This window comes from Protopterus annectens, chromosome 1.part1 (genome assembly GCF_019279795.1).
Source record: "Protopterus annectens isolate FY-2018-M chromosome 1.part1, PAN1.0, whole genome shotgun sequence".
In the NCBI taxonomy this organism is placed as follows: domain Eukaryota; kingdom Metazoa; phylum Chordata; order Ceratodontiformes; family Protopteridae; genus Protopterus; species Protopterus annectens.
This window is the reverse complement of record NC_056726.1, coordinates 1,729,105,978-1,729,129,741: the sequence shown is the minus strand read 5'-3', so window position 1 is coordinate 1,729,129,741 and position 23,764 is coordinate 1,729,105,978. Positions and strand designations below refer to the sequence as shown.

Below are 23,764 nucleotides of genomic sequence, written 5' to 3'. Positions count from 1 at the left end.
TGAGATTGTTTACAGAACCACATCTTTCCCCCCTTCTGACCTTTGGGGTAAGGTCTAGAAGGAGTAGCAAAACGGACTCCGACGGCAGAAAGAGTTTTGCCATCAGTCTCGCACCTACTCAGGGTTTCCTTCACTTGAGGACCAAAGAGGGATGATCCATCAAAGGGGGAATTAGTGAAGGACGCCTTAAAAGGGTCCGCAAAGTTACAAAGTCGCATCCAGGCATGCCTACGCAAGGCTACACCTGTACCTGCCGCTCTACTTGCTCCATCAGCCGCATATGAAAGGAGGCGCATGGAGGAGTTGGCTATAGAATTAAGGGTAGCCAGCTGAGAGTTCATCCTATTCTGAAAACCCGCAGCTGTTGGGTCCTTCAACACTTCACTCGCTTCCTTGAGTAAGTCCCTCTGAAGTCGAGTAAAATGACACAGGTAATTCAGCGATCTCATAGTAAAGGTCGCTGACGAGAACATCCGCTTCCTGTACCTGTCCATCGACCTAGACTCCTTATTAGGAGGATGAACAGGCACCGAAGGATCAGCTAACTCCTTCTTGGTAGCCGCAGCCACCACCATAGAATCAACAGAGATGCCTTTGGTCAGGAATTCTTTATCCTTGGGGGCCATGCCATGATGAATTTTGATGGTCTCCTGGGGGTGGGTTCTACTGAATCAGGAGCCGCCCAAGCCTTCTTTGCCACCACTTGCATAAGGGGGTCAAAGGGAGGGGACACCCAGGAGGTGGAAGGGTGAGAGCCAAACGCCTCAAGGTACACTGATTCATCCTCTGAAGGGCTGAGGGCTGGCCAATTCCCCCTCTGTTTTAAGATTTCAAGGATGTCTGCAAAGGAGACATCTTCAGAGGGGGAACGAGGGGAACCTTCAGAATCCTCTAAATCAGTGTCAGAGGTGACAGACTCAGGGGAGTCAATGTGCTTCCTCTTACACTGTCTCTTCCTAGGGGGCTCTCCTACAGGGTCAGGAGAGGCCTCAGAAGAGGAGGAGATCCCCACAGGGGAAACTTGAGGAGATGGCTCTCTACTGTCGGGGATGAGAGAGTGAGTCGAAATCACCGGAGGCACCATAGGGGGAGGGGCAGACAGAACCGACTGTGGAGTAGAACCTGGTTCTAACACGCTCCTCATGACCTCGAAGGCACCCCTGTCAGGCAGAGCCGGAGGTCTCCATTCCGAAAAACTGAAAACCTCCCCCGGCACAGACAGTGATGGCTCCGAGGCCGATGTCGGAGCCGAACTCACCAGCGCCGAAGCACCGAGAGGGAGAGCAGGGTCGGACAAGGGTCCGATGCCACTCGCCCGAGGGAAGTCCGGCGCCGAGATTCTTCCAAAGAAGACATCGGAGCAGACGACGGAACCGAAGACAAAGGTATCGGTTCCGACGCCACCATAGTCTCGGGTCCGAGCCACCCCGGCTCCGAACTCAAAAGAGTCAGAGGAGGAATAGTTTGAGTGGTAGGAGTAGGTCTCGACTGTTGAGTCGGACTTTGAAGCATCTGGGCTAATGCCTCGGACTTAAGAAGTCGACTCACTACTCCCTGAAGGTCATGGTCCGATAACCTGGAAGACCTAGAAGAGTGAGATCTATGGCTCCATTCAGACAGCAAGGGTGATGCTGGAGTCGAATGAACGGAGCCAATAGATGGAGAGCGGGACCTCTTTCTAGATGTCGGTTCCGATAAAATAATCGAAGCCGACAGAGTAATGTTTTCCTCGGCTCCAGCCGGAGCCGAGGACACCGTAGGGGCTTGTATTCGAGTTTCATCGGCTCCAGCCGGAGCCGATGTTCGAATAGCTTTAGGGCCTCCAGAAGATGGCTCAGAGACTGGAGCCGAAGGTCTAGAAGGCTTAGAGGGTTTCCCTGATGACTGAGTCGAGGGACCCTCAGGCTTAAGTAAACCCCTTAGAATAAGTTTATTTTTTCGCTCCTGCAGGACTCTAGGGCTGAAGCCATGGCAAACAGCACATGAGTCCTGCAGGTGCAAAGGTCCCAGGCAGTACACACAAGAAGTGTGACCGTCTGTCAGAGACATCTTCTGACAGCACGAGTCACACTTCTTAAAGCCTGAGACCTTTGATTCCTTAGACATATCTAAGGGAAAGTGTAACACACAAGCACACACACACACCGATTACACTTAGAGGTAAATAAAACTAATTTAAACAAATTATAGTAGTTAGAAATAAAAATCCCTATAAAACACAGTCACTCACTATAGGAAGGGAGGGACTGGGCCTAGGGCCCGAGGGAAAAATCTAAAGATTTTGTGGAAAAAAGGGAGTGGAAAGTCAACGGAAAAGGGATAAACTAATTTAAAACTATCTATTTATAAGAAACAACTAACTTTAAAGGGGAAAAAGGCTAAGAAACTAGTTCTTTACCAAAAAGCTAACCTGAGCCGGTAGGAACACACCTCGATCGCTGTAGCGGCAAACGAGATCTGAGGAGTTACCGCCTAGCATTGTGGGATATAGGGGAGCCTCGAGCCGGTGGAACTAGCTCTCGAGCTTTTAGAGTGGCCGAGTCAGAGCAGAGGATCGGCTCCGAACCCATCCAGCAAGAATGAAGGCGAGATTGACAACTTAACATTAATATTTATGTTCCACCAATAGAATAATAAGACTAATAAGAAGAATATATGAAGGGTTGTGGGTAAAAGTTAAAGTGGTAGGGTTCCCCTCCATCAAAATGTGTTGGAAGAGATGAACTAGGCAGGGATGTCCTCTTTTCCCAATGTTATTTGCTTTACATTTAGAGCTGTTAGCAAAGAAAATAAGGAATTCACAAATTCAATGACATAACTGGTATGGTATTCAAGAAAAGTTTGCAGATGATACCGTTTTGTACTTCATAAACAAGAAAAGAACATATTGGTCTTATGAACCATTTTGAGGTCATTTCAGGTCAGCTCATGATATAAAATAAACAAATATAAAATAAAAGTTATTGAAGTAAACTATGGAGCTACTCATTAATTGGTATAGCAATACCCAGGATTATAAGGACATAAGATGAAGCACATGGCTATATGCATTAAAAATGATTCTGTTATGGCAGCTAAAAAATTTGTGGGATGAAAAAGGAAAAAAAATAACGCATCCATCAAGAAACAGGAAGCTCTTGCTAACGAGTATGTATAATAAGAAACAAGCATTGAAAATGTTTTAGTTCTTTTAGTCTTAAAAATATGCCTGACCTGTGTGTGTGTGTGTGTGTGTGTGTGTGTGTGTGTGTGTGTGTGTGTGTGTGTGTGTGTGTGTGTATCAACCGGACTACACAGCCTGTAGATGATAAATTCATTCAAGTATTCAACTTTTTATTAATTTTCTGGAAAGGGAATAGGCAGTACCTAAGAAGCTGATACAAAGTGCTTATGGGTTACTTGAAGGGTAGTTTAGAGCTATGCAGTTAAGGCTCATATATGTAACTTAAACAGAAGTTTACAAATTAAAAGTGGGAAAGGATGATGAAACAGTGGGAAAATTTGAGAAATAGAGATATTATGATTTTGGTTGGTTGGGATAATGGTTAAGGTGTTTACCTCGTAAACACAAGGTACAGGGCTGGTAGAGGAGAGCTGGAGAGGTGCCTTAAATAACAGACTTAAGCAAAGGTGCAGAGTTCAAACCTTGATGAGGGAAGACATTGGGGGTTGGCACAATGGCTTAGGTGTTTACATTACAGAAACAAGGCCCGGGTTTGATTCTTACCTTTGGATTGGGAAATTTGCCTAGGCTTAAAATGACCCCCAAGGGCAGACAGCATAGTACTAACCTATGAACCTGTGAAGTCCATAAGGAGAGTAACACTCATATAGAGGCTTATATAACAACTAAGTCAGCACAGAAATGGAGAAAGGAGATTTTACCTCTAGGGATGTGCGCAAGTCATGGTATAGAAAACAGCAAGATGGAGGTCGGAATTTATTGGCACAAATTAGCAAACGTACCAAGGCATTGTGAGCAAATATCTGTGATGGAAAGGTAAAAGAGTGAGAAGAAGCTAAGCAGAAGTTTGGACTGAAGATTAGAAACTGCCTTCCCTATCATGGATTGACAATGAAGTACAGGTAAAGAGAAAGGGACAGGGGATTAAGTGAAAGACAAGTTGTGGTATAGAGTTTTTATTCAAGTCTAGAACCAATGCTGGTGTTAAACAAAGGATAATTAGGATATATAAAATACTGCATGATAAGCAAAATCCTCAACCTGGGACTCATACCCATCAACCTTTCTTCTAAGAAAAGTAAGCAGACTCTGCCTCGTCATTATCCCATCCCAGCTCTCTCTTCCACTGCCCTGATTGCAAAATTAGCCTAGTCATCTTTGCTACAAGGATATCGTCCCTCTACATCACAGAACCAGGCTTAAACTCGGTAACCATTTGAAATGTCAGGACCCATTTCAGAGAGTCCCATAATATGAAGACTAAATGGCTAAAAAAATGGATTTACAAATACTAAGTCCGAGATGGCCATTTTTTGGAATACTCCATTTTCTCCGAGGTAATGTGATCATTGGGCTTGCCTCACTGCAAAAAAACAAGTTTAAAGGAGAAAAACTATGTTTGGTATTTTATCTTCTGCATTTTTCCATTTTTTTTTCCCTGTTGTGCCGACATTTTTACAGGAAACCCTTAAAATTACTTAGTTTACTTTCAATTATCTTTGTGGAAAAGAAACACAGAACATAACTCCAGACCCATGGCTAACAAATGGATTTCACAGTGTAATGCTGTGTAACCACAATCAGTAACAGAATGAACTGTCAGATGTTCGGTTCCAGGTAGAAGAACCAAGTACCTACAGACACAACTCTCCTTCCTCAAAGGCAAGCGTGAGGAGACTTGTCCAAACTGAACTTTAATGGAGATACAGAATTAAGTGGCATATGTAGAACAAATGTCTTTTGTGCAGCTATGTTTTGGAGTCTAAAGTATTTATTTATTTAAAATTTGATTATCAGGGTACAGCACTGATCACAAGTGACCAATTTTAATCTCAGCTCAGAATACAAAGTCAAAATTACATTTCGTGAGAGACAGAAAAAAGTGTAATGAACATACACATCTGTAAAATACCATTTACAACAAATCAAGATTAGTCTCATTTAGTAGGTGAGATGTCTGTGTGACAATAGCTACATACCGTCTATTTGGGAATGAAAGGATAGTTAGATGAAGTGAACAGAGTTGGAGTTTCTGAGCAGCTGTAATGAGAAGTCATGTTAGGCAGGATTATGTGAGTACAAAGTGTAGACTGGCACAATAAAAAGTACAGTTTTGTACCTACCATAAATGTAGATGTTCGAGTGGTTATACTGCTGCAGTCATCACACTTGGGTTATCCTGTCGTCAGGCGGTCCCGCAGTCGGCCGAATCCCAAAGTCCTGGTCCGGCGTCGGTTGTCGTCGCCTCTTCCCTGACGTCAGTGCGACAGAGGTATAAAAGAGACAGCCGACGCCATTTTCTTCAGTTTTTCTTGCCCCAGATGTCAGGTGCCCCCAACTAGGAAGGCAATACAATAGCTATGCAATAACACCTTAGTAGATAAACAATAGTACTAGCTGTTAGCAAATACACCATATAGACATGCATCCAACTGATTGATGTACATGGAGTTGTAACTAACACCCTGGTATGTAGAGGGGATAGAGGGAGGGTAACCTGGACTGCAGCAGTATAACCATACATTTATGGTAGGTACAAAACTGTACTATGTTCATCATGTTATACTGCTGCAGTCATCACACTTGGGTAGAATCCCAAAGCTATGGAAGGGTGGCTGGTACTAAACTGGGTTAGGTGATGCTAGGATGCCCTGCAGAACTGCAGTGATAAAACCAGCTCTGGTTTTTGAGTATAGTGGAAGGTGGTAGTGCTTGGTAAAGGTGTGCACTGAACTCCAAGTAGCTGCCTCCAGAATGTCTTTGGTTGGAACCCCTCTGAGAAAGGCTGCTGAGGTTGCAGTAGCCCTGGTAGAATGGGATCTAATATTGACAGGCACTGCCTTCTCATGGTGTGAGTAGCAAAAGCGGATGCAATGTGCTATCCATTTGGAGATGGTCTGTTTTGAAATAGCCTTAAGGTCTTTGGCTAACAAAGTTCGCAGATGACTGCAAACTAGGAGCCATAATCGAAACTCCTAACGATGTGGACAAACTACAAAAGGGCCTCACTGAGACAGATACCTGGTGTCAAAGCCATGGCCTGAAGCTCAATGCCAAAAAGTGTATTGTCATCCCCTTTGGTAAAAACTCTGTACCCATGAACTACCACATAGCTGGTAGTCTACTTAATGCCTAAAATGTGATGAGACCTTGGGACACAGGTGGACAGTAGTCTCTCCTTTGATAATCACATCGCCACAGTGGTCAGGAAATCCTTCTACGTGGCTCATCTCATCACAAAAGGATTCTCATCCAGAAAAAAGAGGTAATTGTTCCCCTCTACTCATCACTCATTAGACCCATTATAGAGTACAACGCCCCTTTTGGTATGTACCTCACAAGACATCTACAACAACTGGAAAGACCACAGAAATACCTCACAAAGAGGATTACTGGCCTCAAACAAATGCCCTATGCAGGCCGTCTCAAAAAGCTACAGCTTTACTCCATCACATATCGCCTACTCAGGGGCAATCTCTGCCTAACATACAAAGCTATGTCAAACCCAGAGCTGTTGGACATGCTCCACTTAAAGAAATCCCAATCCCTCCGAGCTACACACTCTAGGGACCTTAACCTTGTCACCACAATAAACAGAACATGCTGGAGGGATAGATTCCTGTCCCAGAGACTTCCCATACTCTGGAACAGACTACCTATCTATGTCAAACAGAGCTCCTCATTAGCACTCTTCAAGAAAAATCTTGATGATTGGATGGGAAATGGGAAATTCACCCCGGGGATCACTTCTGTGGCTCTGCTCGATAGGGGCACAGGAAAATAATTTTCTTGGGTGGCGAAAGCCAGGGTACATTTTTTGGCTAGGCTTGTATGGGCCCTAGGGCCGATAGCCTAGTACCTACCTATGAACCTGCAGCATATGATACAAAGAGTTGGTCAGTTTTTCTGAAAATCTTTGTCTTATCTAAATAGTAACGTAGCTGTCTGTGAATGTCCAAAGAGTGAAGGAGCCTTTCTCCTTTATTCTGTGGGTTAGGATAAAAGGTGGGAAAATAAATGGTCTGATTCAAAGCCACACTGGATACTACCCTTGGGCATGAAGGTAGGGTTAGTTCGTACGGAGACTCTGTCCTGATGGAAAATGATGAAAGGTTCCACTGCCATAAGTGCCTGTAGTTCTGAGACCCTGTGTGCTGAGGTAATAGCCAGTAACAAGGCTGTTTTCCAGGACAAGTATTGTAGTTCTGCTGAGAAGGCTGGTTCGAAAGGAGGCAGTGTTAACTTTTCTAAAACGAAGTTCAGGTCCCAAGTTGGTGTTGGTGATTTTCTGGGGGGTCTTATACTCTTAGCCCCGCTGAGAAACTGCCTAAGCAAAGGGTGTGAGAAAATTGGAGGATCCGTATTACATTGAGCTGAAATGGCTGAAGCATGGATCTTAATGGAGGAGAAGGAAAGGCCTTTGTGTAGCATCTCAGTTAGGTATTGCAGTATGCGAGGAATGTTTGGTATCCTGGGATTTTGACCTTTAGCCTGGTGCCATGCACAAAATCTTTTCCATTTGTCTGAGTAAGTCTTCCTGGTGCTGGGCCTCCTGGCCTCCAAAATGACATTCAGGACGTCCTTTGAGAGAAGTATTGATTGATAATTTAAGGAATTCTCCATGCAGCTAAATTTAAAGTTCTGAGCTGGCTGTGACAGGTTTGAGAGTTTTTCTGAGTCAACAGTAGTGGGAATTGAGGCAAGATCCATGGAGGGCTGTGAGTCAAGTTCCTTAGTAATGGGTACCAATGCTGGCGTGGCCAGTCCGGAGCAATGAGGATCATTTGTGGCCTCTCTGATCTGACCTTCAATAATACCTTGGTCAATAGAGGTAGTGGAGGGAAGGCATAGACTGTCAGCGTTGTCCAACTGAATGATAGAGCGTCCACTTTCCAGGCTAGGGAGTGATAAGTCTTTGTGCAGAATTTTTGTAATTGGCAATTGTTGGGGGAGGCAAATAGATCTATGTCTGGACATCACCATCTTTGAGTTATCATTGAAAATACTTGTGGGTGTAGTCTCCACTCGTGAGGGTCTGCCATATTTCTGCTTAATTCGTCTGCCAATATGTTTTCCTTTCCTGGCAGGAATTGTGCTTGTAGTTGTACTTGGTAGGCCAATGCTGTGTTCCATAAGGTCATAGCCTGTCTGCATAAAGGGTAGGAGTGTGTTCCTCCCTGTTTGTTTAGGTACCACATAACTGTGGTGTTGTCTGTCCTTATTAGAAGTTGTCCTGGATGCAAGAGGTCCTTGAAGGCTGTCAGTGCATTTTGCACAGCTAGCATCTCCTTTTGGTTGAAGTGAAGATGCATTTGTTTTGCAGACCATTTGCCCTGTATGGACTGTCCTGCCATGTGTGCTCCCCAGGCGTAGTCTAAAGAATCTGTTGTCATGGTTTGGTTTGCTGGAGGTAAGATGAAAGGAAGACCCTTGTTTATATGACATGCTTGAGCCCACCATAGGAACTCTTTTTGAAGGCAGGGAATGATAGGTATACTTGTTTCGAGGCTGTGCCTGTGTTGAGACCATACACTTTTCAGGTACCATTGTAATTTTCTCATATGCAGCTTTGCATATGGGAATAGTTGAATGCATGATGCCATGAACCCCAATGCCTACAGGATTTTCCTTGCAGTGAGCTGGGTAAAAGTTGCTATCTTTTTGAAGTATTGAGTCAATTGTTTTTGTTTGTCTGGCGTGAGGTAAGCCATCTGGGCCGTTGTATTTAAGCTGGCACCCAGGAATATTATCTGTTGCGAGGATATTAGTTTTGACTTCTTTTTGTTTACTGTGTACCCCTAGGCAACTGAGCAGCTGTGTTACAAAAGCCAGATGCTGTAATAGAATGTCCTTGCTGTCAGTTTGGATCAGGCAGTCGTCCAGATATGGATAAATTTGTATTCCTCGTTGTCTGCAATATGCAATTACTGATTCCAGGCATTTTGTAAATACTCTGGGCACAGTAGATAAGCCAAAGGGCAATGCAGAGAATTGATAATGCGTTGTACCTGCCAAAAATCTGAGGTATCTTCTGCAATCTTGTCTGATAGGGACATGCAGGTATGCCTCTGAGGTCCAACGTTACCAGCCAAGACTCCTTGCCCAGCATGGGAAGGAGCTGCTGTAGTGTGAGCATTTTGAATTTGAGTACCTCCAGGTATGTGTTCAGAATTGAGAGGTCTAAGATGGGCCTCCAGGCTTTGTCCGTTCTTGGGACTAGAAACAGTCTTGAGTAAAAACCTTGACCTTGCTCCTTTGTAGGTACCTTTTGAATTGATTTTATATCCATGAGAGTGGAAATTTGCGTTTGGGCCTCTGCCCATTGGTTTGGAGGCAGATTTGGCATGGCTCTCATCCGTGGTAAAGTGTGGAAATGAAATCTGTAGCCTCGGGTAATAATGTCCAGAATCCATTTGTCCTTTGTTATGATGTGCCAATTTTGTGGAAATAGAGCCAGTTTTCCTCCCAAAGGTGCTGCCAGGGCAATTTTGCTTGGCAGGCGAAGAAGGAAGTCATTGTGTTTGTTTCCTGAAGGGTTGAGATCTTTCGTCTCCACCTCTTTGAGTTGTTGTATGCCATTGTCTAGGCCTGAAAGAGCCTTGTGGCTGGCCTCTGCCCCTTGGGCGCCTGTACCTACCTCTTTGGGGTCTGTCTGATGCAGGAAAGGACCAGTTTTTTGATGGCCAGTTTCTGCTGAAATGAGGAGGTTGTACCTGTAAAAAATCTTTAACTGTTTGCATAGATTTTGCCTTTTCTTCCATTTTCTTTAAAACTTCCTTTGCTTTGACACCAAATAACACATCTTTCTGCAATGGAGCATCCAATAACTTTGCTTTGACATGTTCTGGTAAGGCTTGTTCTTTATGCCAAGCATGCCTACGAATTACAGACCCTGTGACAGCTGCTCTACATGAGGCTTCCAATGAATCAAAACCACACTGTAAGGTATGCTTTCCCACCTGTTCTGCTGCATGCAGCAAATCCTGCATCTCTTTAAAATCAAGCTGATCTGTCTGAGGGATCAGTTTCTGCTTTAACTGTGTAATCAAATACTGTTGGTATTTTAGCAAGTGGAATTGGCAGTTTAATGGCCAAAGTGGCAGATGTATACACTTTCTTTCCCCATCTTTCTAATGCTCTGGAATCTCTTTCAGAAGGAAGTGGATTCTTAGCAGTAGAGGCCTTAACCCCTTTGGGACCCTGGGAAATTGTCTCGGGGTCTGCAGTAGGGCTTTTGTATAGAAACTTATGAGTATCAGGAACTCGGTAGTATCTGTCTGGTTTAGCTGGTGCTGGAGGTAAGGAATCTGGGTTTAAACTGGATTCAGAGAAAACATCATCCAAAATGTCTAAAACTGGAGGAATTGCCAGGGGTCTATGCTGTGGAAGAAGAAGAAACTCACGCAGTCTTTTCTTGGAGTCAGAGTAATCTTGCCCTTCCCAGTGGAAGTGTTCCCTCATGGTGTGTAAAGTTTCTCCAAAAGAGTAGTCTTCAGGGGGGGAGATAGAGGGAATGGACTCCTCAGCATCTGAGTCTTCATAAGGAGGGAAGGAGTAATCCTGGTCGTCAGAGTTGCCTGAGGAAATGGATGCTTGGTCAGAGGAAGGATAATCTTCCTCCAGTCTAGGCCTTTTGTCAGGTGGGGGTTGGGATCCCCTGATAAGGGTAATTAAATCCTCAGCCATCTTAAGCATCTGTTTTTTAAGCATAGGGGCCTGTGGGGGGGGGGGTGTGGCCCCGGTTTTCTAACTTTCAAGGGGGCTTTGAGTTTAGCATAAGGCTTGGCAGAGATAGTTGTCAGTTTGAAAACACCTTCAGAGACCGAATGCCTATCCAAAAATTCCGGATCCCCGTCGGGGCTGGCGTCCGAGGAGTGAGGTGGAACCAGTTCCTGAGGCCCAACTGCTTCGGTTTGGGAGGCCGTCAGAATTTCTGAATTTGCGGTAGTCAGGGGCTGCAAAGGCGCCTCGCTGAAAACCGGAGAACCGGCGTCAGGCCTTGCTGAGGCCTCGGTATCTGGTCTTGGTCTTGGCTGCCGGTCCTTATCTTTGCGTTTTTTAATCATTGCTGATGTCGGTTGCTCCGACGGCATGCTATAGCTAAATTTTCTGCCAAAATAATGCTGGGCAAATTCTGCCCAACGCTTAATTGTACGTTTGTTGAACCTAGCACAAAACCGACAACCAGAGACGTCGTGGTCTGGGCCTAGGCAAGGAATACAATAAGAATGAAAATCCTTATGAGGTATTTGCTTCCCACAAGAAATACAATTATTAACTTTGTCTGACATTGGTCTGAGACAAGAAAAGTTTCCCCAATGGGGTACTTAGCTTTAGAGAAGACTTCAGGCTGAAACTCGATTCAAAAATTTCAGGAGCTGGCCGACCGGCACTTGCGAACTGCTTCTGCTTCGGGCACCGCGCGGCAAGAAAGACTGGAGAAAATGGCATCGGCTGTCTCTTTTATACCCCTGTCGCACTGACGTCAGGGAAGAGGCGACGACAACTGACACCGGACCAGGACTTTGGGATTTGGCCGACTGCGGGACCGCCTGACGACAGGATAACCCAAGTGTGATGACTGCAGCAGTATAGCACGATGAACATCGTGTCACGTGAGTGGCAGTAAGAGTATCATTATTGGGAGAAATAGTGAGTGATGCTGTTCAGGTTAGGTGATATAGTTGGATGAGAGACAATGACAACTGACTGATGAGAGTAGGTGGGCCTTTAGTAGAGTCCTAAATTTAGTGTACAATAAGGTGCGTTTTATTTGTTGGGGAATATTTCCTCAGAATTATGGGGATTTCTAGTATATAGAAGCAATGATATTGAATTTTTTTTTTTGGGGGGGTGCAGCATGGAGAAGGAGTGGTTCTGGCTTCTGAGGTTGTAACAGGAAGAGTGTTTAATTTTAGCTGCAAGATGTGCTGAGCACCTAGGAAAAGGTCAACCTTGTTTGAACAGGGAACCATTTTTTTTCAATATTTTAAAGAGTTGTTCATTTTAGGGGATTGGTAATAAACCTATACATTTTATTGGCTATTATCTGAATGTGTTTGGAGTTTGCTTTTCATGCTGGTTATGAGGAGTTTTTTTTAAGTTTCTGTTTGGTGCCAAAGATCACAGTTCTGATTTTGCTGATGTTTAGGAGGTATTTGTTGGAGATCCTGTAGATTAGGATTAGGAAATCTGCTTGCACATCTTTCTGGAGGCTGGGTACCGAATTGTATGTGGGGAACTATGCCACCTTTGTAAAGTAAGAAAGGGAGAGGAGGTAGGTCAAGTATGAGTTTATTTATAAATATGGAGAACAACAGAGGACCAAGTATGAAACCTTGTGGTACTTCTTTTTGAAGGCTGACTTATTGGAAGCTCGAGGTATGAATTTTGACAGACAAGTGTTGACCAATGAGATATTTTTGAAACCAAAGCAAGGAATCAGGACTTCTGCCTATGTGTAGCAGCTAATGGAGAAGGATGCTGCGGTCAATGAGGTCAAAGGCTTTTTTAAGATTGACAAATATGGCACGAGTGAGGTGTCCTCTATCCATGGCTAGTAGTATTTCATCAGTTAGGGTTCATAAGGTTGTGAGTACACTCCAAACGAACCAGACCAGAACTTGTGTTGTGTATGGGAGAGGAGGTTGTAGGTAAGTGATGTACTGGGTGAATTGAACATAGATACATTTTTCAAATAGTATGCCAATAATGGGAAGGATAGAGATTGTCCTATATTGGGAAGTTTTAGTGGGAGTAGATTTTTTTGGTATTGGGCTGATAATGGCTATTTTCCATACATCTGGCATAATATTTTGTGTTTGGTGGCGGCTGAAGATGTATTGGGAGGACAGGGTAAAAGGTCATTTGTGCCTGGTTGTGTGAAAAATTTTATTTGGTGAAGCTAGCAGATAGGACTATAATGCTGAGCTGGTAACAAACTCTTTCCTGTGCCTAGGCTATAGGAGTGCATTCCTTATACATTCAATTTGCCTGTTATATGACTCTGAGCAAGTCAATTAACCAGACAATAATCCAGAGTCACCCATGAAGAGACAATTTGTTCAGTAGGCCTACCCTGAAAACAAATAAATAAAATAAAAAAATAAGTTCAAAGTCTCTTGTTTTGATTTATTTAAGGTAAAATACAGAAATGCAAAGAGATGGTTCTGACAGGGATGGGAGGTGTTCAACATGAATGCTTGAAAGCATGAGTAGGTTAGAGAAATCAGGCAGGAAATCCAAGGGAGAGTATGCAGGTATTGCTGTTGGTAGGTTGTTCTGAATATCCCTTTCTGAGAGTGGATTCACTTCTTCATAGGTTCACAGGTAAATACTAGCCTATCAGTATTCAAACTATTACAAGCCTAGCCAATAACCTGTTGTCAAAGTCAAACCCTGTAATTTCTATCTGTGAGGTTATGACCTTAAGCACGATGCCAACCCCCCCCCCCCCTGCCAAATGTTAATTTTCCCTGTTCCTTAGATTCATTGTTTCAGAAGTTCATGGCTAGTTACTAAGCTTAATAGGCCATTCTAAGCAACACCAATTTCCTTCCCATAGGTGAAAATCAAACACTGTACCTTGTATCTGAGAGTCAAACACATTAACTATTATACCAAGCCCCAGTCTTTCCAGAACTGTTTTGGTGATTACCTAAGGATTTGTGAAATATTGTCATATGCGTGTGTTTGTTTCATCATACTGCTTCTTTTGTAATATTTATGAGTTGGATATATTGATGCTTATTGTTAAGCCTGCTATGCTTTATTCTCTAAGCTTTAAAAGAGATTTCAATTTTGAAGTTAGCGAAACAATTCTTTTTGGTTTGTAGAGCTACGAAATTCAAAGAATGAATGTGCCATAAAAGGATCAGAGTGTATTAGTACTTAGATGACATCAAATTCACATGCATCTCTGAATAAACAGGGAAAATACAGTCAAGCTTAGGCAAACAACTCTGTTTCCCATTATAATTTGTGACAAAATGATCACTGCCAAACACTGATACAATATGAAGGAATACAGGTTTTTGCAGGCAAGTTCTGCTTGGAAAAAAAGCACACCCAAAAAGACATATCAGTATTGAAAGACATAAGGCATAGGGACAGTAGTAAAGTTACAGTATGGTGACCTATGCTGGTCAAAAGGGTTTGAGAGACCTACAGCCTAGGGGTGGTCCACGAGAATGAAAATGAGAACAACAAAAGCAACGTAACAAAGAATATTGCTGCTATCATACTAATATAAAATTAATGGAATGGCTCTTTGTTGTAGAGATGAAGCCTTGATTACAGCCCAGCCAACCTGGGTTTGGCCAGTGGCTCAACCTCTGGTGAAGCTGCTGGGAATGGAATGGGAATAAAGCATGAAACATTTTGCTCACACATCCCTAGGAAGGATAGTAATGTGATCTGGTATGTCATGTTAAGACACCTACCAGAAGATGGTCAGCATACAGGAACATGAGCAGGAAACAGGCATACAATTATTGCCAAGCAACATGAATTAACTAGAACTGGTGCACGTACTTAAGCACATACATGCGCCACTTTGGCTGACACTGAGGATTTGTATTAGCCACTGACTTATGGAGGGGCACTAAAATAAGAAAATAAACTGCTGACTGGCTAGATGATGGTCTCATGAATCCATCTCCTGCCCATGGTGAATAAAATGGATAGTTTAATCACTGCAGGACTAATGGTGAGTACGGGATAGAGAAAAAAACATTTAAAATAATGCAAAGCTCCTGCTTTGGTAAAACAGTAGAATTATCTCTTCTTTGAAGACCAAATAATAAAGACTAACGTCAAACTTCAACATGATCAGTATATTCCAGAAAAACTAAAATAATCATGTGACTCAATAACCCATTTACCATTAAAGCTGTATTCTCTCTTATAAATCACAATAAATCTAAAATACATAATATATATCTAGAAAACATTCTATCTTCATATTCATAATGTAGAGCTTCTAAAATATATATAGAACTTCTAAAAATACATCAATTCTAATGCATCATTTTAATAAAAATTTTAAAAACATATAAATATAGATATTTCATAGCAAACATTGCATAAAAATATATTAATATATTAATATATTTGATCAGTATATTAATTAATAAAGTGAAAGTCAAAACCATGCTACAGAAACAAAACAATCTCAAGATTTTATAAACTATTACACTACTTTGATGCTGGCTGCGGCACACAAATATGAAATTCACTTTTGTACATTATCACATTCTAAAGCCTCATTCCCATGTGCGCATGCAATACGATAAAAAAATTCACATATCCACTTACTCACATTTAAATATACGTAAACATGCATGCACACCCACATATAATTTTGGGTATGTGTGTGTTATGTATGTATGCATGTATATATGATATGTATATACACATGCTTGTCCACACACACACATACACATACGTGCAAGATTTTCAAACCCATGAATTTGTACAGTGCAAGTTAAATCTCACCTGTGATCCCATTAGTAAGTTGACGCAGATCACAATACCACAAACGATTGACAGGTTTACAACCCTCTGAGATTGACAGGACTACATATTGGCCATCATCTGTTACCTACAGGGCAAACATGGATAATTAATAAATGCCTTCAGCACAGATTTGAGTTTATGCTAAACTAATTGGGAAAGAAGTATAGCTTTGTCAGTTACACAGAAACCAATAAGGAAGAAGTGAATGAAGAGATTAAATCTCAGTACAAAACAACCAGCTCAGTGGTGCACAGGGACACAGCCATGAAGATGACCCAGAAAACTCAGGAATAATTAATGGCCCACACACTACATAAGCTGAGCAAGGGTGGGAATAAGTGGCTGATACCAGGTCTTGCATTAGACGGGAAGGACACTGGCTAAGTCTACTGTGATCCTGATAAATAATGCAAGCCATATGTACAGCAATAGGGCACAAAGGGTTGAATGTGTTCCTAGTTGTGCTGAGCTCTGTCCTCCAGCCATGATTCTGCATCTGTGTGGAATAACACAAGCATTAGCCGGGTAAGTACTGCAGCCCCCACAACACAAGCATGCAAAATCTACCTTCAGGGGTGAGTCTCAATGAATGCAAAGAAAAAATCCCTGCCTTATCAGTGGTTAATACATCTTCCCTGACAGTCAGTTTTAAGACAGTTGTTTTTCTTCTTGGGTTCGTTTAGTAGCACCAACCCGCGAAAGGCATGCCACTCTGGCATTGAGGAAAGAAAATTCCTGATATGTGCTGACAGTTACAGCAAAAAGGATACAAAGACTTTTAACAATTCTGTTTGAAAACTATGTATAGGCAACCCTGTGAATAATGGAGTACAGTTAATTAATGCTTTAATACCAATTTCACAAAGGAACTCTTCATATATAGCCAAGCAAATCAAGATATTAATCTGGGAACTACTTCAAACAGCTTCCACACTTTTCACTAGCCAAAATAGAAATAATTAACCCATCAACTAAAGGAAAACTACCCAATAAAACTGCTTTACCATTTCTATTCTTTGCTTGGTATCTAAAACTAAAATTGCTTATCAATACTGAACCATGATCCTAAAGCTGAAATGCACTAGCTGAAATGCAATAAAGATGAAGAAAATAAGGTTACATTTCGAAGCTACAAGCTTAACGCTAAGTACAGAAGTATCATCAATGGCCCTCTGAAGCTCTAGTCAATCACTGTTCTTTAGTTGTTTAGTCAAATAGGACTCTTCATGACCATATGGACTTTAGCATACCCCGTCTGCCTGTCAGTGCTCAAGTCTTGCACACTGATATTCATAACCTAAGTAATACTGTCCATCTGCCTTTATCTTCTGCCACCCCTTCTTTTACTTTCAAACTTTTCCATCACCAATGTCTTCTCTAGTGAATCCTGTCTTCATATTATGAGACTAAAGTACCTGAGTTTTGCTTTTGCTATCAGGCCTTCTAGTGAACAGTCGATTTATTTTCTAAACTACAGACTTGTTTGATCTTTTTGCAATCCACGGAATTCTCAAAAGTGTTCTTCAAAAACAGATTTCAAAAACACAAATTTTCATGTGCAGAGCTTAACTAGTCCATCTCCCACAACCATATCCTACTTCTGGGAAAACGATGTTGAGGACGAAATGTCTTTGCTCTCTAAAATCTTATTCATATTTGCCATAGCTGTCCTTCCAAAAAGGAAGTGCGGTTTACCTTTATGGCTGCAATCCCCATCTGTGGAGAGTTTTGTCAGTAAAATAAAACCTGCCACTACATTCACTTCCTTCTCATCTATTAAAAAAAAAAACTACAGGATCTGATGACATGCAACATAAAATAAATAGTAACAAACCAGCATTTCCACTTTCTACTTTCCTTTCACCAACAGGCTCTTCAACTCCACTCATTTTCAGCCATTAGAATGGCATCTTCTGCAAATCTGAGACTACTAATATTTCTCCTAGCAATTTTGATACCAGCATCTGAATCATCCAACTCAGCAATTTACATGATATAAAAAATGAGTAAGTAGAGTGACAATATACAGCCTTGTCTTATTCCTTTCCCAGTCATGAATCAGTCAGTCAGTTCTAACTGTTGCTTCCTGTTCCGCATACAGATTCATCAGGAAGAAAATAAGGTCACCCGTTGTCCCCATTTCGTACTTACCAAAGCTTCTTCTGGTCCATAAAGTCAAGGAATAGGGATAATCAATAAAACAGAAGTAAATAATCGTCTGCATCTCGCTTATCCAGTGGATATTGGCAATTTGATCTCTGATGCCTCTGCTCCTTGTAAAACCAGCTTGTACATCTGGCAGTTCTTGGGCCATATACTTCTGCAGTCCAGTTTGCAGGATCTTGAGCATTAGCTTGCTGGCATGTGAAACAATTATAACTTGCTCCATGACTTGAGCACTCTTAAGCACTGCCCTTGTTTTGGCATGGGAAATCTATGCTCTAGTTTTGTGTTTCCCAAATTTACTTTCAACAGTAAATAAAACAGATACAGGCACTGGGCAGTACTGAATGCCAGCTAACACTGCATCTGTAATGGTCAGTACTTACCACAGAGAAACAATGAACAGCATTTTAATATTAATAAAAATTACAATGACTTCACAAATACAACCACAGCAGTTATCGAACTAAAACTGAATACGTGTACTTCAAAAATTTTCATAGGAAAGCAAGAAAGAGCATTTTTCTCCTGAATAAAAGTCAGTTTCTTTGCTTTCAGAAGCAGTACCAGTTCAAGCTGTCACATAGGTTCATAGGTTTATACTAGGCTATCTGCCCTAAGGCATTTATAAGCCTAGCCCAAAGTTTTGTGGCTTACTCCACCCCTTATATGAAAAAATACTGTACCCATTAGTTTGTTGTGCCTCTGTCTAGCAGTGACACAGAGATGATTCCCGGGGTAAACCTACGATCTCCCATCCACAGGTCAAGATTTCTCTTGAACAGAGCCAGCAAGATGCTCTGCCTCACATGGACCGGGATTTTATTCCACAGCAAAGGGAGTCTCTGAGTGATAAATCTATCCCTACAGCACGTCCTATTTATATCCGTGCTAAGGTTTAAGTCGCTTGCTCTAGTGGTTTTGTTGGATTTGGATTTTTTGAGGTGGAGCATGTCCATTAATTCCGGGTTGGACATGGCCTTGTATGTCAGGCACATGTCACCTCTGAGCAGATGGTATGCGACTGAATAGAGCTGGAGTTTCTTCAATCTGGCAGCATATGACAGATTTTGGAGTCCCTTTATCCTTTTGGTGAGGAACTTTTGGGGTCTCTCCAATTGCTGCAGATGTCGGGTGAGATACATCCCGAATGGGGCATTGTACTCGATCATTGGTCTGATAAGTGAAGAGTACAGGGGAACAATGACCTCACTAGATCTGGATGTGAATCCCTTCATGATCAGGTGGGCAATGTAGAAGGTCTTTCTAACCACTTTAGCAATGTGAGTGTCAAAAGAAAGGCCACTGTCAACCTGGGTCCCCAGGTCCCTGATAACCTCTTCTGTGCTTAGTGGATTGCCACCTATATGGTAGCTTGGGGTTACCTTGTTTTTCCCGAAGGGTATGACTATACATTTTTTGGCGTTTAACTTCAGGCCATGGCTCTGGCACCAGCTATCTGTTTCCGTGAGTCCCTTCTGAAGGATATCCGTGTCCGATGCACTTTCCACTATGGCGCCCAGTTTGGAGTCGTCTGCAAACTTTGTCAGCCAAAGTCCTCCCATGTTGGCCTGTACTTCTGAGAAGTAATGAAAATGATTTCACCTAAACTAAGGTAAACATATTTTCTTTGCAGCTTAAGATGGTGTTAAACAATATACAACATTTTATAATGACCTGAAGAAAAATACCACCATCATGATATTGATTAAAAATCAAATACACTGCTTTCATAAGCATTATCTGAACCATCAGCAAACAAATTAAACTGATTTACATGACTGAAAAAAGACCAAACAGAAGCAATGTACATCATTCTGTCTTTGATAAAAATTCACTCTCAATAACTTTGTTAACAAGGGGTGTTAGAAAGGCCAACAAAGAACTGAAACTGAGTTTACTTCAGCTGAGCTACAAAGATTTTTGCTTTGCAGTTTATGATCAAGAGTAAGCAAGAAGCAGCATTCTGCTTACCAATTCAGGATCCCAAAAGGGCTACAGCCTATCCAACATAGAAACTTCTTCAAAGTTCAACATCAACAAAACTATTCCTTCTTATAAAGGGCATGCAGTGATCTCTAACATCACCTGTGGTCGATTTTTCCAATCATTGTATACAAACAACTTTCCAGAGATCCTGTACCATATATATATATATATATATATATATATATATATATATATATATATATATATATATATATATATATATATATATACACACACACACACACACACACACACATATACACACACACACACATATATATATATATATATATATATATATACACACACACACACACACACACACACATATATATATATATATATATATATATATATATATATATATATATATATATATATATGTGTCTAGGTCATAAGATCGACAGCTCATATGACTGAAACTCAGTTGGTCGACAGCTCATTTGGCTGACAAAAAGTATTCAAGGCAAAAACCTGGGATTTGCCCCCCTCCCCACTGTTGTGCGACTGTGGAGTTGTCATATACAGTTGGGGTGTGTGGGGGGCACAGCCCCCCACATTGGGGGTGTGTGGGGGGCGAAGCCCCCCACCTATACTTTTTGTCAGCCAAATGAGCTGTCGACGAAATGAGTTTCAGTCATATGAGCTGTCGATCTTATGACCTAGATCCATATATATAAATATATATATATATATGTGTATATATATATATATATATATATATATCTATAGGTTCATACTAGGCTATCTGCCCTAGGGCATTTATAAGCCTAGCCAGAGTGTGTTTGGCTTTCGCCACCCATTTTAAATAAATTTTGCTATGCCCTTTTTCGAGGTTAGTATACTGTGCCTCGGTCTAACAGTGACACAGAAGTGATACCCGGGGTAAACCTACGCTCTCCCATCCACTCATCAAGATTCCTCTTGAAGAAAGTCAATGAGGGACTCTGCCTAACCCGAACTGGGATTTTATTCCAGAGTGAAGGGAGCCTCTGGGTTATGAATCTGTCCCTCCAGCATGTCCTATTTATTTCGGTGCTGAGGTTCAAGTCTCTCGAGTGCGTAGCTCGATGGGATTTGGATTTTCTGAGGTGCAGCATGTCCATTAATTCCAAGTTGGACATGGCTTTATACGTCAGGCACAGATCATCTCTCAGCAGGCGATATGCCACTGAGTAGAGCTGGAGTTTCTTTAACCAGGCAGCATATGGCATCTGTTTGAGCCCTTTGATCCTCCTGGAGAGGTACTTTTGAGGTCTTTCCAGTTCCTGCAGGTGTCTGGTAAGGTACATCCCAAAAGGGGCATTGTACTCAATTATGGGCATGATGAGGGATGAGTAAAGAGGCACGATGAGCTCCCCTGATCTAGATGTGAATCCCTTCATGATTAGGTGGGCTATATAAAATGTTTTTCTAACCACTTTGGCCAAGTGGTTGTCAAATGAGAGATTGCTATCAACTTGGGTCCCAGGTCCATAATTAATTCTTCTGTACTTAATGGATTACCACCTATGTGGTAATTTGTGGGCACTTTGTTTTTGCCAAAGGGGATGACTATACACTTTTTGGCGTTTAGCTTGAGGCCATAGCTCTGGCAGCAGTTGTCTGATTCTATGAGGCCCTTTTGGGGGATGCTTGTGTCGGCTGGAGAATCGATTATGACGCCCAGTTTGCAGTCATCTGTGAACTTGGTCAGCCACAGTCCTTCCGTGTTGGCCTGTACCTCCGAGAAATATATACTGAACAAAGGAGGTTCCAGGACTGAGACTTGTGGGGCACCACTTGTAACTGGTTTGGAGTCTGACATGGCTCCAGCAATTCTAACCATGTGGGTTCTGTCCTTGAGCCAGTTTGCAACCCATCTAGTGACAAAGGGGTTTATATTTCAGCTGGTGAGCTTATCTATAATGCCCGAGTGGGGTACTGTATCGAAGGCTTTTGCGAGGTCCAGGTAGGCTGTGTGGACCACCTTCCCCTCGTCAATGGCCTTGGTGACTGTTTCAAAGAAAGTGACCAGGTTTAAGAGGCAGGATCTGCCCTTAACAAAGCAGAACTGGGTAGGATCCAGTGTCTGTAGGTCCCCAATATCTTTATTTATGAGGTCCATGATGATCCTTTCCATAGCTTTGCAGACCAAGCTAGTCAGGCTTATGGGGAGATAGTTTCCAGGATCTGTTGAGGCACCACCTTTGTGGAGAGGGACCACTGTTGCTGTACGCCACTCTTTAGGTACATATCCTGTAGTAAGGCTGAGACTGAACAGTAGTTTTATGTTTGGGTTTAGCACTTCTTGGAGTTCATGTAGGACGCAACCCAGGACACCGTCTGGTCCCATTGATGCTGTGTTTTTTGCTTTCGAGAGGGCGGCTCTTACCTGAGCATCTAAGATGTCAGGGGGGCAGCACTCTGCTGGGATAGATATCTGCCCTTTTGGTGGGGAGGGGGGGAGTTTGCGCTGAACTTGTCAGCTGGGATGTTGGCAATGTCTGTGGGTTCGGTGCATTTTTTGTCATTTTGGACTAATTCTGAGCATATCTGGGAATTCCCACCCAGGTTCCTAACATAACTAAACTAAAGAAAGCCTTGTGATTATCCTTAGTGTCCTGGGCAATTTTTCTCTCAAAGCTGGCCTTAGACGATTTTATGAGTGCCCGTAGTTTTTTGCTAATACTGATCAGAGATGCCTTCCCTATTTGGGATTTTGCTCTATCATGTAGTAGCTTCCTCCTTCTATTGTATAGTTTGTTTATGGCTGGGGTCCACCACACAGGACGTCTGCCTTTGGAGGATTGGGTCTTGGTTTTATTTGGGATTGCATGATCCATGCATTCCTAAAGGTGTTCATAGAATGCGTTTATAAAGGATTCTGCGGTCTGGGCCGTATTTTCCACAGGCCCGGGGGCTTTGAAGGATTCCACCTCGGTTTTGAGGAGTGTGAAATTTGCTTTAGAGAAGTTTTTCACTGTGGTTTTCTGGGCAGGGGTTGGGGTTGGGAAGTAAATATCCAGTGAGATTAGTTTATGGTCTGATCTTACCAGTGAGGGATACACTTCTGGTCTGGAGCACAGAGTCCCCATGTTGGTGATGATCAGGTCCAGTACGTTTCTCCCTCTTGTGGGAGTGGTAACAAGTTGTTCCATAGCATTTGAGTTTATAAATTCTAGGAACCTTTGGGCTAGGGTGTTGGAGCTAGAGTAATGCTCCCAGACTATGTTTGGGTAGTTGAAGTTGCCCAATATAATGGTGTTTGGAGAGACCTTCATATTTTCCAGTGTTCTCAGGAAGACCGAGTGAGGTTCCTGGGTTTGGGAGGGTGGTCTGTAGCAGGCTGTAAACTGGAAGGCAGTTTTACCCACTGTTAGTTGCACATGGATAGTCACTGATGCTTCGTGCTGTGCCACCAACCTGGAGGTGTGGGTATCTTTGACGAATATTGATACTCCCCCCCCTCCTTTTGTGGTTCGGTCCAAGTTTTGGGGCCGAAAAGCATGGTATGAGGTATAACCTGGTAATGCTGGGGTGCTCTCGGGAGCCTTGAATCAGGTTTCTGTTACTGCACAGATATCGATATTCTCCATGCTAAGGAGAGTTTTGAGTGCGTGCATCTTGAGGTTTAGACTTCTGGCATTGAGTAGCATTACTCTTAATCCCCTGTGATACCTATGGAGGTGGGTTTGCCTTTTGAGCCTTGCCTAAAAAAGGCACTATGGGGGTAGCAAAGAGCCTTTGCCAATATCAGAAAGCCCAGGGGTGACCGGTGCAAGCCGTCCCTAGCGAAGCATCGTGGCTTGTCGAGCATGCCATCCCAGGCTGACAGGCATTGGATCCCCTTTGAATGACACCAATACTTAAGCCAATTGTTGAAACTGATCATCTTGTCTTCATATTGTGGCATTATTCTTGGTGAGGGTA

At 42.5% G+C, this 23,764-nt stretch overlaps 1 protein-coding gene across 1 annotated transcript in view; it reads right to left on the bottom strand.

Moving 5' to 3' along the window:
* The window catches only part of LOC122811978 (prolyl endopeptidase-like), a 2,225,690-nt gene that overhangs the window by 1,436,506 nt on the left and 765,420 nt on the right, over positions 1-23,764 (bottom strand). Inside the window, exon 7 of the mRNA XM_044084182.1 lies at positions 15,680-15,785. Coding sequence (XP_043940117.1) covers positions 15,680-15,785 — 106 coding nt within the window. The remainder of the gene's footprint in view (positions 1-15,679; positions 15,786-23,764) is intronic.